The 14153-nt window shown below is 39.0% G+C and overlaps 1 protein-coding gene across 1 annotated transcript in view; it reads left to right on the top strand.

Annotated features, from left to right (window-relative positions):
* Nucleotides 1-14153, top strand: part of PGM2 (phosphoglucomutase 2) — a 45464-nt gene that overhangs the window by 20665 nt on the left and 10646 nt on the right. The window contains exons 5-12 of the mRNA XM_003411389.4: nucleotides 863-946; nucleotides 1089-1282; nucleotides 5552-5741; nucleotides 7075-7172; nucleotides 8688-8868; nucleotides 8959-9052; nucleotides 11035-11164; nucleotides 13818-14007. Of these exons, the coding sequence (XP_003411437.1) occupies nucleotides 863-946; nucleotides 1089-1282; nucleotides 5552-5741; nucleotides 7075-7172; nucleotides 8688-8868; nucleotides 8959-9052; nucleotides 11035-11164; nucleotides 13818-14007 (1161 nt within the window). The remainder of the gene's footprint in view (nucleotides 1-862; nucleotides 947-1088; nucleotides 1283-5551; nucleotides 5742-7074; nucleotides 7173-8687; nucleotides 8869-8958; nucleotides 9053-11034; nucleotides 11165-13817; nucleotides 14008-14153) is intronic.

The raw sequence follows: 14153 nt of genomic DNA, 5'->3' as shown, positions 1-14153 counted from the left end.
GAGAGATGCGACATACTCCTAGGAGGGCATATGATTGCAGTGATTCTTGGTGGGAAGATGGAGGGGGACTGATGGTTAAAATCTCAGGTTGCCTCCGTGTAGTAAACCTAAAACGCATCTATAGGGGAAATACGCCTACCTCTCCCTATTTTGGAAAGTACTCTTTCTTGTAAAAGTGGGATTTAAGTAGAAATATACCAGTTGCTATTGAGACTCATGGTGATCCCATGTGTTTCAGAGCAGAACTACGTCCATAAGGTTTTCAATGGCTGATTTGTTTGCAAGTAGATCGCGAAGTCTTCCTTCCCAGGCACCTCTAAACCTCCATCCTTTGGGTTAGCAGCCAAACACGTTAACTGTTCGCATCACCCAGGGACTCCAAGTAGAAATACAAGAGAGGGGCATTTAACCCTGGAGAGAGAGACAAATGAGCAGACTGTAAAATCACTCTCTGTTTCCTCAACTTTTTTCTCAACCTTTTTCTTAAAAGCAAATGTGAGAGGGTGAAGAGGAGAAGGGTAGGCAGTTGGAGGAAATAATGTGAATCCATAAAATTCTGTCCCCAACAAAAGGCTTAAAAGACTTTTTGAAGACATTCCTAGCTCCATCAAGTAGAAGATGGAATGAGAAGGCACCTAGAAAAATACTTCTCTCTCTTATTAGGTTACACATCCAGGAATTCTGAGAAATTAACTTGTTCCAAGGGAAATAGTCTACTACTTGGGTGTGGCATGAAAATTCTGAATGGACAGATTATGATATTTATATATTATGTTTATTAAAAAGGAATAACTTGGTACAAATAAGATGTGATGGATATTTTAAATATATCTAATTTTTTGTCAAAATTTTTATATTACAGCCCTACACAATATCACACTTGAAACTTTGTGCGGGAATCATGATAACTGCCTCGCATAACCCAAAGCAGGATAATGGTTATAAGGTATTTTCATTTTTCTTTCCAGACATACTTCTTTCTATTTAAATTTTATACTTTTTACTGCTTGGGAGCATAGGTAACTGCTACTTTGTTTTCCTTAACCCTGAGCCCTAAACCTTTTTTGATCTGTTACTGCATCCTCTAGGTCTATTGGGATAACGGAGCTCAGATCATCTTTCCTCATGATAAAGGAATTTCTGAAGCAATTAAAGAAAATCTGGAGCCATGGCCCGAAGCTTGGAATGATTCTTTAATTGATGGCAATTTGCTTCTTCATAACCCAAGTGCTTCCATCAATAAAGACTATTTTGAAGACCTTAAAAAATATTGTTTTCACAGGTAAGGTAAATTGTTTGTGTCTTCACTGACCTTAAGTCAATTAAATTATCTTATTCAGCCAAATTCTATCAGTTTTTGTTAAATTTTTCTTTTTAATTGTACATGTACGGCAGCTGCATCAGATTTTAGAGGCTGTTGGTCAAGTTTAGCAAACTTTTTCTTCAAGGGCCAGATAGTAAATATTTTTGGCTTTGCAAGCCATACGGACTGGGTTGCAACTACTCAACTCTGCTGTTGAGCATGAAAGCAACCCTAGACAATATGTACAGGAAGGGTGTGAGCGTGGCTGCATTCGAAGAAACCTTATCTATAAAGACAAGTGGCCATCTCATGGGGTCATCTGCTGACCCCAACTGCTGTGTGTGTGTGTGTATATATAATATATCAGTGTGTGTATATGTAAAAAAAAAAAAACTTACTGAAAGTGGTAGAATATTAATAAACGCTAACATTTTTCTCATGTCTTTCCAGAAATTGCCTGTGCATATGTAAGCATATATATGTGTAATGTATTACAAAAACATAAATATAGCTTGTTCTGTGCCTATAGTTTTTGTGCGTAGTTTGTTCTATGCCTTTTTCGTCTAGTTAACTTGTCCTGCGTACCTTTCTATGTTGGCCCCTGTATTCGTTTCTTAGCACTGCTATAACAGAAATACCACAAGTGGTGGTGGAATGATTTAGAAAAGGATACCAAATGGGCACACAATTTCAAGAATGTAATCAGTGTCACTGAACTGTACATTAGAAATTGTTGAGGTGACATATGTTTTGTTATATGTATTTTCACTACAATAAAAAAAAAAGGAAAGTACCACAAGTAGTTGGGTTTAAAGAACAGAAGTTTATTTTCTCAAAGCTTAGGAGATTAGAAGTCGAAATTCAGGACGCCGGCTGTAGGGGAATGCTGCTTGCCTCAGCTTCTGTAACCCTAATGTTCCTTGATTACTTGGTGATGGTCACACTGCCCCTGTCTTCCCAGTTTGTGCTTGCTTGTCCCTGTGTCTCTGCTGCTCCTTTCAACTCAGAAGTGATCAGGTTTAGGACACACTCTACACCCATAAGACAAAGAAAACCGCATTCCCAAACTGAATTACATCCACATTTATAGGGGTTAAGATTCCAGTATTTTAGGGGGACACAATTCAATCCATAGCAGTACCGATAAGACCTGACTCATTCTTTCTAATGGCTGCTATTCCCATTTATTTCACCCAGTTCACAGACTTGATAGACACATGTGACAGGTAAGAAGCAGACCAGCTTAGTGACAGTGTTTTCCTTTTCTCATATGCTGCAGGTCCCACTACTCCTAATTGTCCCCTTAGCAAGAAACTACTGATTTTAAAGAAACGGAATCTCTAGACTGTCTCCAATATTGTGTTGGTTGGATCACCTGGAAGCTGTGGCTCCTGTATAGTTTGTAGAGCCTAAATCTCATCTCAAGGGAGCCGCCATTCTTGGCTCTAGCTGAGTGGGGCAGTGGGCAAATGTGGGTCCTAAGTTGCCAAGCCGTCTGTCCTTTTTTTCCTCCAAGAGAATCTGGAACCTGGGGAACGGCTTTTTAAAATGATGTGTAATACAAACAAAACACATTTTGAGCTTTCCCTCCACCCTTCTGATTTATCCTCACAAAAACCAAGGGGGTTTCCAGTTCTCAGCTATTCCAGGCAGCCCTGGAATAAACATCCCTGTGAGCAGTCCTTGGGTACTTGTGTGTATATATCCACAGGGTAAATTTCTGGCAGCAAAATTGTATATATGCATTTACAAAGTTGATGCCAGTTAACAAATTGCCCTCAAAAAATGTTACACCAGTTGACACTCACACCAACAGAATATGAAACAGTATACGATCTAAAATTTCCTCTTTCTTTTTTTCTTAGAACTTTCATGTTATATTTTATAATGCTTAAGTCTTTGAATCATTGGTAATTTTTAATTTTGTACGAGGTGTGAAGTTGGAAACCAGATTAGTTTTTTTTTTCCCCCCCAAAAGGTTTGCAGTTGTATCAACACCTTAAACGGAATAATCTCTTATTTTTGACTGATTGGAAATGCCACCTTTATCAAACAATTTCTTACATTGAGTACTTGTTATATGACAGATAACTGCCGTAGGCTGTTGTAATGGATTGAATTATGTTCCCACCTAAAATGTGTCAACTTGGCTAGGCCATGATTCCTAGTATTGTGTGATTGTCCACTATTTTGTCATCTGATGTGATTTTCCTATGTGTTGTAAATCCTACCTCTATGATGTTAATGAGGCAGGATTAGAGGCAGTTATGTTAATGAAGTAGGACTCAATCTATAAGATTAGATTGTATCTTGAGTCAATCTCTTTTGAGATATAAAAGAGAGAAGACAGCAGAGAGACGGGGGACTTCATACCACCAAGAAAGCAGCTCTAGGAGCAGAGTGCATCCTTTGGACCCAGGGTCCCTGTGCAGAGAAGCTCCTGGACCAGGGGAAGATTGATCACAATGACCTGTCCCCAGAACCAACAGAAAGAAAAAAACCATGGCAGCCTGAATTTGGACTTCTAGCCTCCTAAACTGTGAGAGAATATAATTTTGTTAAAGCTGTCTGCTTGTGGTATTTTTGTTATAGCAGCACTAGGTAACTAAGACAGCCATTCACATGTACTAATTAATTTAATCTTATTTTACTAATCACATTAATGCTGAGGATAGGTGTTGGTGTATTACCAGTTTATAGATTAATAAACTGAGACACAGGTTAAGTAACTAGCCAACAGTCACATAGCTAGTGAGTGGTGGGGCCCCAGGACTCAATTTCAGATGGTCTGTCTTCAGCACCTGTGAACCACTAAGTTCTGTGTTTCTCATACACATTTTCCATTTGAAATGGTATCTACCTCTAGACTCTATTCTGTCCCTTTAACCTGCCTTTTTATATCTAGTACCAAACTCTTTTACTTAGCGTAGCTTTATAATACATTTTAATATTTAAGAGATTTTTTTTTCGGAGTTGGCCTCACTAACGTGTTTATTTTTCCAGGTATATTTTATTTTCAAGGGTATTGCTTGTTTGAAACCATATTCTCTTAAAGGAGAGCTTTTGTTCATTTATTTCTGAAAGAAAAACAACCTAAAATTCTAGCAGTCAGAGCAATGGAATTTTTTAAAGACTTGTGTTTACCTTTATATAAAAAAAAATAGCTTCCATTAAATTTTGACATGTACTGCTATAGTATACTAAGTACCTAGGGGGATACTGGTGGTTCAATAGTAGAATTCTCACCTTCCATGCGGGAGACATGGGTTTGATTCCCAACCAGTGCATCTCATGCCTAGTCACCACCTAGCTGGCAGTGGAGGCTCGTGCATTGATTTGATGCTGAACAGGTTTCAGTAAAGCTTCCAGACAAAGATGGACTAGGAAGAAAGGCCTGACTGTCTACTTCCAAATATCAGCCAATGAAAACCTTATATGTCACAACACAATGGTCCTATCCTCAAGCAATCACGGGGATGGTGTGGGACTGGGCAGCATTTTGTTATGTTGTGCATAAAATAAAACTTACCACTCCCAAAGGTACACATATACCTTCAATGCATGAGTTTTAAGCTTTATATAGTTATCTTCAATAAATCTGATTGCTTTCATATTTTGTTTAGTGATAGAGCTTTTTTTGTTTAGGCCAGCTGACTGAGTGGTAGCCAACAGCAATGCTAAGTACCTAAAACATGACACTTGGCCCAGCAGGATGATTATGTGACAAAGAATATGTTTTTTATGCGTCCATCAGAATTGACTCGACAGCATTTTTTTTTTAAATCTGTGGGATATTCTATCACATTTTGTTAAAAGGGATGTTTGAAAAATCATTTCTGAAGCTGGTAGAAAGTCCCTGGAGCCCTGGAGCTGGCCCTGCAGTGGGGTGGGCATGCACTGAGCCCACGGTGAGTCTTATCCTGGAGCCTGAGCCTTGGGTTTCTTTCTTTTATTCTACCCTAGATGTGAAAGCTCTAACATGAATCAAAATCGAGCACCATCCAATTTACTGAAAACAACTAATGTTTAAAACTAATGTGTTGAAAGAGTGTATATGTCTACTTGGGAGGGAGTAGATAAGTTTTATTTCATTTTCTTTTAACAGAAAGATATTCAGCTGTCTTGGACATTCTTCTGCATTGATTCTCACATTCTTAAGAATCTAGTTTCTTGATATTTTGCAAATGTTCCAGTTCTGAGAGCCAACTTTCTATATTTCATCATTTCCCATGGTATATCTGATTCTAGGAGTGTGAACAGGGAGACCAAGGTGAAGTTCGTGCACACCTCCGTGCACGGCGTGGGTCACGACTTCGTGCAGTCGGCTTTCCGAGCCTTTGACTTTGCTCCCCCCGAGGCTGTTCCCGAGCAGAAAGATCCTGACCCTGAGTTTCCAACAGTGATATTCCCAAACCCCGAAGAGGGTAAAAGAGTCTTGGTAACCTTATTTTTTCTTTATTACAAAATTTATCTTTTATATTCAAAACCATTACTATCCAGTAAAAGAAATTTTTAAGTATTTGTAGTGTGCCTGGTGAAAAGTCATTTCATCATCAGAAATATTTATATTTATTAGTCAATGATTTCTTAAAGAAACCTTCAAATTAGACCCTAGTATATGATGTGGGAGTCCCTGTGTGGTGAAAATGGGTAAACACCTAACTACTCATCAAAACGTTGACAGCTTGAACCCACCCAGAGGAGCCTCGGAAGACAGGCCTGGTGATCCTCTTCTGAAAGGCCACAGCCTTGAAAACTCTAAGAAGCAGCTCTCCTCTACACACCTGGGGTCGTCATGAGTCAGAATCCGCTCAAGGACAACTGGCTTGTTTTTTAGTGAGGATGTGAGGGCTGAAATCTATGTGTTAGTTTAAATCTATTTAATTTAGTTTTAGTTGCTGTGCTCCTTAATGCCAAAAAGAGACATTAATAGAATGTAGATTTATCACACTATAGTTTTTATACCTTAATTTTCATTTCTCTGATATGAAGAAGTATTGTTTAGATTATGATTAACCTTAGGGATATTCAGAGAGTTGGTTTGTTTTGGTTTGTGAGGTTGATCACACGGTGAAAACCTGGAAATGCCAGTCCAACCACCCACATACTCTCAGATGGGGTGAATTCCACAGGTAGGTGTGGGTCCTGTGTTGATTCTCTCATCATCTGACCTTTGACTTAGGAAGATCATATATGGCCAACGAAGACCAGCTCTGGAAATAAAATTCAGCCTTAGTTTAGGGAAAGTCTTTGTAGTAGTTTACTATAGCTGCTGTAACAAAATACCACAAAGTAAGCAGCTTTAAACAAAAGAAATACATTGTGTCACAGTCTGGAGGCTGGGAATCCAGATCAGGGTATTGGCCGTTTTGATTCCTTCTGAGGCTTTCAGCGAGAGTGTTTCATGCCTCTCTTCTAGCTACTGGTAGTTCTAGGTGTTCTTGACCTGTAGGTACATCTTCACTAGCCTTCCTTCCTCTGTCTCTCTATCTCCTCCTTTTTCCTGACAACCTCACTCATATTGGATAAGGACCCACCCTACTCCAGAATGACTTAACTGATAACTGATGTTAACTGGTAATGTCTTCAAAGACTGTTTCTAAACAAAGTCACATTCACAGGTACTGGGCTTAAAACTTCAGTGTATCTTTTTAGGGGACATAATTCAATCCCTAACAGTCTTCTTTTAGTTCTTAAAAACTGAAAGTTTTTAAAGACTACAGGATGCTCAATTCTTGATTTATGTTTTTAATTTCCAAACTCTTTTTCAGAATTTGTCTTTCGATCTGGCTGACAAAATCAAGGCCCAAATTGTTTTGGCAAATGACCCAGATGCTGATAGACTTGCTGTGGCGGAAAAGCAAGACAGGTAAAATTAATTGCGATAACCTAAATGATGAAAATTAGAGCATCACATCTTCAAAACCAGAATTGTCCTGGGGAGGCTGGACCTATTTGGAAATATTTCCCATTTATTTTGCAAATGATCATCTTCCTGAACCTTCTGTCGGGTCCTCTAATGAAGCAAGATGCTGATCTGTGGGGGTCTCATGATCAGCATGCATAATGCAGAGTAAATCAGCCCACTATTTGTATTGTTATTTTATAATTGACTTTATTAGAATCAGTGGACAAGGAACCCTGGTGGGACAACAGTTAAGCACTCAGCTGCTAATGGAAAGGTTGACAGTTTGAGCCCCCTCCTCCCCCTCCCCAGCGGCTCCAGGGAGGAAGACTTAGCAGTCTTCTTCTATAAAGATTACAACCCAGAAAACCCTATGGGGCAGTTCTACTCTGTCACCTGAGATTGCTGAGTCAAAATCAACTTGACGACATCTAATAGCAATGACGACAACCAGAATGATTCAGTGCTCAGTGAGGGAAAGTACTTTGCTTGGTGCTGGGTTCGCAGTTCAGTATTTGCCACAGAGTTTGGTAAGGAGCTGGACTTTCAAGGAAGTGTTGGATTCAGGTGAGCAGACCAGAGAGGAATAATACCTGTAGGATGCTTACAGAGTTTTTAAGATGCATTTGACCATAGCGTTTGTACAGAGGAGTAGTCGGTGGGGAAAAAAGTTGAAAGGTAAGCAGAATCCAAGTAGTTTCATGTGTTAAAGCAAGCATTTGTGATGTTCTGTGGGTGGTGAGGTACTACCGAAGAGTTAGGAATTTAGATCATGAGAAATAGGTTCAATTCTATATTAGTTTTTAGGAAGATAAGCTAATGTGACACATGCTGAAATGGGAGATTTACTTCTAGCCTTCTGGATTATAGAACCCCCCAAAAACCATTGCCATAGCGTTGATTCTGACTCATAGTGACCCTATGGGACAGAGTAGAACTGCCCCATAGAGTTTCCAAGGAGCGCCTGGTGGATTTGAACTGCTGACCTTTTGGTTAGCAGCCGTAGCTCTTAACCACTGCGCCACCAGGGTTTCCCTGTATTACAGAGAGAAACATAAATTGCACATCTATTCTTTGGTGTTCTAACTGTTTTAATACCAAGCTCAGTCTTAAAGACTGCTAAACTATTACCATCTAGAATCAGCAGCACTAACCAGATCAAACATTGAGATACACACACTTATGTTTGAGAGGATCTTGCCAGCATCTTCCAGTTATGCTTAAAACCAAAGCAGAGAAATAAAGGCATTAAGTGTGATCACTGTCATACTTAAACTATCCACAAAGACAGGATATTTGTCCAAGCAAGTTGCTCATATGCGGTATCATGTATCTCAAATGTTTGTGAGATAGCAGTCACATTTTTGGCCATGTATTTGAAGATGGTCAGTAATAAGACTACTACGAGTCTTACTTGGCTTAGTTGTCCTGTCCCAGTAGCTTCCCTGAAATTAATGAATGGGTTGGTTTTTCTTTCAGTGGTGAATGGAGAGTGTTTTCAGGCAATGAGTTGGGGGCCCTCTTGGGCTGGTGGCTCTTTACCTCTTGGAAAGAAAAGAACCAAGATCGCAGTGCCCTCAAAGACACATATATGTTGTCTAGCACCGTCTCCTCCAAAATCTTACGGGCCATCGCCTTAAAGGAGGGTTTTCATTTTGAGGTAAGACGTTTGCAAGAATCACTCTTTTCCCTTTCTTTTGCTTTGTAGAAGATCTAAGGCATTTCTTTCTCTTTTGAATTATTCCTTTAGGAAACATTAACTGGCTTTAAGTGGATGGGAAACAGAGCCAAACAACTAATAGACCAGGGGAAAAATGTGCTCTTTGCATTTGAAGAAGCTATAGGTAAGAAATGATAATGTGAATGATAGAATCGATTAACGCCTGTTGTTGTTATGCTGTTAGGTGCCATCGAGCTGGTTCTGACTTATAGCGACCCCGTGTACGACAACAGAACGAAGCTGCCCAGTCCTGCATCAGTCTCACCATCTTTGTTATGCTTGAGCGCATTGTTGCAGCCACTGTGTCAATCCATCTCATTGAGGGTCTTCCTCTTTTTCACTGACTGTCTACTTTACCAAGCATGATGTCCTTCTCCAGGGACTGGTCCCTCTTGATAACATGTCCAGAGTATGAGAGACGAAGTCTTGCTATCCTTGCTTCTAAGGCACATTCTGGGAAAAGGATTTGGGTTTGGATCTGAGCTCAAGAGGTCAGCAGTGAAGCAGGAGCGCACAATTTGCTTTTGCTTCTGCGATGTTTGGGTAACTGTTCCTTGAGGTTGAGCTGCCCTAGTCCAAAATTATCATCTCAGATTTATTTTCAGCTAAAAGGAATAGCTTACAAATAACGAAGACATTAGCGTAAGAAAGAAAATGCATTTCCAGGTGACTGAAAACAGTGTTCTGTGCAAGGCTGCCAGTAGCTTGAGAGTCCACATGTTTTTGAGAGTTACAATGACTCCTCAACTGCTGGTTTGACGTCCAGGCCTAATATAGTCCACTTCCCCCTGAAAGCACCACATGAAGATCTGTGCTGAGGTCCATCAGGAAGATAAGATATGGCACCACCGTGATGCTCTCATCAAAGTGCTGGTCACTCCAGAGGACAGCTCCAAGTCCAGCCTGAATGACTGAAAAACCCTTGTCCTAAATTATTTGTCAATATACATGAGCAGAAAGGAGAGCCAGCTATAGAAATTTGAAATTCAGATGGTCACACCAGGAATATTTTAGCTGTTTAGTAAAAACTATTACACTTTGTATTTATTGTAAAATGTGTACTCTTCTGGTTTATCTGTATATTCTCTGCAGCACAGATACACGTTAGTTGTTTAATTAACTGAATAAAGTGTAATAGCTCAGCTTTTGCTTTTTTGTTGTCGGATTTGGCAGACTTGTCACTCTACAGTGTTTTGTTTTTTTTATTAGTGTAAACATGATCTGACTTTCTTTTATTTTTTTTAAATAGACTTTTATTTTTTAAAACAGTTTTAGGCTTCCAAAAAATTTGTGCAGAAAGTACAGAGACTTCTTATATGTCCACTTCCCCTGCTCACCACTTCTCTTGTCGATGCCTTGCGTTTCTATAGGTCTTTATTTTTAAAAAGAAAGAGTTTCTTGCATTCGTTCATCAAATATTTATTGCCTATTATTGGGCAGTGACTCTGAGTGAGATGACTGCTGCTGACCTTGGTCCACAGCAGCTTATAGAGATCTGGTTATATAACCACACAAAAGAATATAGGCTAGGTATCAAGATGAATAATGTAAATAACAGAACTCTTGGGATTCAGAGGAGCCCTGGTGGTGCACTGGTTAGGCGCTCAGCTGCCAGCCCAAAGGCTGGTGGTTTGAACCCACCAGCCGCTTTACGGGAAAAGGATGTGGCAATCTGCTTCCGTAAAGGTTTGCAGCCTTAGAAACCATATGGGGCAGCTCTCTGTCCTATAAGGTCACTAATGAGTCAGAATTGACTCAACAGCAAGGGCTTATTGGGACTCAGAGAAGAAAGAGATAAGCATTGCCTAGAACAGTTAGAAGTTATTTCATGTGAGCTGGAGGGACTTGAGCTGGACCAAGTGAGTGGGCATGATTTGGCAAGGCAGAAAACGCACCTATAGGTTATTCAACAAATATTTCTTGAAGGCTTGCCATATGTTAGGCACTGGGCTAGATTCTTTAATGTATAGTGCTAAAGGAGAGTCATCCTTATCCTCAGTACTGTGTGAATTCTAATTGTGATAGCTGGGATGCGTACCCACATGTGACTTTACACAGTGATATGAAGGAACCTAAGACTCTGTGTATGATGTGTGTTTTCTGCAGGGTACATGTGCTGCCCCTTTGTCCTGGACAAAGATGGAGTCAGTGCTGCTGTCATTACTGCAGAGTTAGCTAGCTTTCTAGCAACCAAGAATTTGTCTTTGTCTCAGCAGCTGAAGGCCATCTATGTTGAGTAAGTTGCTATTGGCTCTGTTTAATTAAAGTAACATTTTTAAATCCTTTATTCTTGTATATAAGATACTAACATTTATTGGTTATGGATTTGATTTCTTATAAAAACTAAGTCAGAGATCACCTTTTCCTACTGATGCTTAACCTCTTAATATTAATTGCCGTTCATAATCACATGAATTCTTAACAAATGAGGACATTAGTTGTGAAAATGTCTAATTGAAAAATATGCTTTTAAATGTCCAATGTCAAAAAAGATTAAATGTATTGCTTTAAAATAAGATTCACAACCAAATTCCAAGTTAAATAAAGCATGATATGAACTTACTATATAGAAAACATTTAAATGACTCTTTTGATGGCTTGTTAACTGTTGTTTGGTTATTTGTAGGTGCAATATTCTTATGATGCATAGTGATTACTGAATACTTAGGAATGTAAAGCAGTGCTCCATTTTCCCAGTGAGAAGCCTCAAGAAATTTTTTTTGGCCAACTTGAATATATAGAGGTGTGGATCATTTTTACAGATGGAGATGAAGTAGTCAAGTCTCTTCTTCCAGTACTTAATTTCTTATTTTACACATAGAATCACAAAATAATACATTAATTTCAAAATACAGCGTTTTGTCCACATGACACTGGGTGCATCTTTGACATTGGAGTCATTGTCACCTACTTAGTTTTCACTGCTGTTTTAGATGTTTGAGATAAAGCACTTCCTGCATCTGTGTATGATGCTGTCATTCGAGTTTTATCCCAAGCCATGAGTACTCATTTGTTTACATAATACTAGTACAGTCCTTATTTTTATCCTTTATTCGTAATCTACATAAAACATCCACTTACTAAATAGTACTTTAAGTGTTTTGTTTTTTTTTTCCAAGTAATACTGAGTCTTTGGTAAAAGTTTACAAGCAGGTTAGGTTCCACACAAATTGTTCAGTGACATTGGTTACATTTATCACAATGTGTAAACATTATCTTTAATTGCATTCAGCTTGTTCTCTTTCCAGTACTCTAGTTTCTCTGCCCCCTTATTTTCTCATCTTTGCTTTGGAGTAATTGTTGACCTTTTGGTCTCATACTGATGGTTTTTAAAGTAGGGCACCAATCTTATGGGCAATATCCTTTATTTCATGTGCCTCTTTGCTGTTTCAGTAAAAGGTGGTCTCAGGGAATAGGCTCATTCTAGGTTTAAAGAACATTTCAAGGCGATAGTCTCAGGGAGTCCTCTGTTCTCTACTGTTCGTTTGTCTGGCATAGCTATCTATCTATCTATATATATATACACATATACACGTACACACGTGTATACATATGTATGTATATAGGTGTGTGTATGGGGCACTTCTGCTCTGTCTTATAGGGTCGCTATGAGTCAGAATTGACTTGATGGCAATGGGTTTGGTGTTTGGGCCATATGTGTATATATATAAATGAATTTGAGTTTTCTGCTCCATATTTTTTTCCCATTCTATCCAGGGCCAACTATCATGACCCTGGTCAGAACAGTCAGTGGTGGTAGCCGGGCACCATCTAGTACTTCTGGTCTCAGAGTAGATGAGGTTGTGGCTTTTAAAGACTTGTTTCTTCTCTGTGCTCCTGGTGAGTAGAGACACATAGTTGTGTCTTAGATGGCCACTCATAAGCTTTTAAGGCCAAAAATGCTACTTACTTCACTAGGATGCAGATCATGATTTTTGTGAGCTGTGTTATACCACTCGACCGAGTTGTCCATGAGACTATGGTCCTAAGCCTTCAAACCCAGATTAAATGATTTTTAAAAGACCTGCTTTAAAACCTGACAATTCAACACTTTCAATTATGAAGTCATGCCCCTAGGAAAAATTATTAAGCTTGCTTAAGCAATTTTTTTTTCTTCTTTGATGAGCTCCAACAGGGAATTTCTAAAAAAGCACCAAAGACTAACATGAATTGGAGTAATAGGCTAATATTACCACCCAAGCAAAGTTTTGAACAATAAAGTCTTTCGAGCATGGGTGACTCAGGATTTGAGAGATTTTGTAGGAAATTCGATAAACGTGACTCTTCTTGGATCAGATTTTCCTACAAGTGTATTGTAAGAGGAAACGTTAGTGAGTTACTAGTTAGTGACTCAAGGCTGGAACACATATTTTAGACCATCGTATTGGGCAGTTCCATTGCCATGAGCAGATGTCTCTTCCTCAAGGCATGTATAGTAGGAAGTCAGAGCATTATGTTCAATAAGGTACTAAGGATTTTAAAGGCATTTGGGTAGATCAGGGCTCTACGGACAGCCAGAGAGTAAATATTTAGGCTTTGAGGACCATTCACTGTCTGTAGCAATTATCCAGCTGTGCCTCTGTAGTGCAAAAAGCCCCCAGAAACAGCACATAAGGGAAAGGGCACAGCAAGGTTATATTCTAGTAAAACTCATGCGCAAAAAAACGGGCTGAACGCCAGGCAGTGGTTTGTTACCCCAGGGGTAATTTGTTAAACCTCTTTTTTAATGCTAAGTTATTCCTTTGAGTAAATGCTAAATTATTCATGTGAAGCTTGTTATGGTTGTCTGTTTCATTTCTTTTAGAACATACTGGTTGGTACATGCCCTGTGTATGCTATGCAGGATTATTTGTTCCTCATTTTGTATGTGTTTGTATTTGTTTTGATAGGTATGGCTACCATATTACCAAGGCTTCATATTTTATCTGCCATGATCAAGGCACCATTAAAACGATATTTGAAAACCTTAGAAATTACGATGGAAAGAATAATTACCCAAAGACTTGTGGCAAGTTTGAAATTTCTGGCATTAGGGACCTCACAACTGGCTATGATGACAGCCAACCTGACAAAAAAGCGGTGAGTAATGTTTACTTTTACCAGCTAAAGTCTTCTCTACTTACCTTTTTAAAAATACTGTGAGCAGATCAACTTATTTAATCATATAATTGATTGAAGCTGATTTCGGGCCTTTAGGGATTGTTATATTTGTTCAGTATTTATTG

Source organism: Loxodonta africana, chromosome 5 (assembly GCF_030014295.1).
Source record: "Loxodonta africana isolate mLoxAfr1 chromosome 5, mLoxAfr1.hap2, whole genome shotgun sequence".
NCBI classification, from domain to species: domain Eukaryota; kingdom Metazoa; phylum Chordata; class Mammalia; order Proboscidea; family Elephantidae; genus Loxodonta; species Loxodonta africana.
Note: the sequence above shows the minus strand (reverse complement) of the source record. Positions and strands in the feature narration are given on the sequence as shown.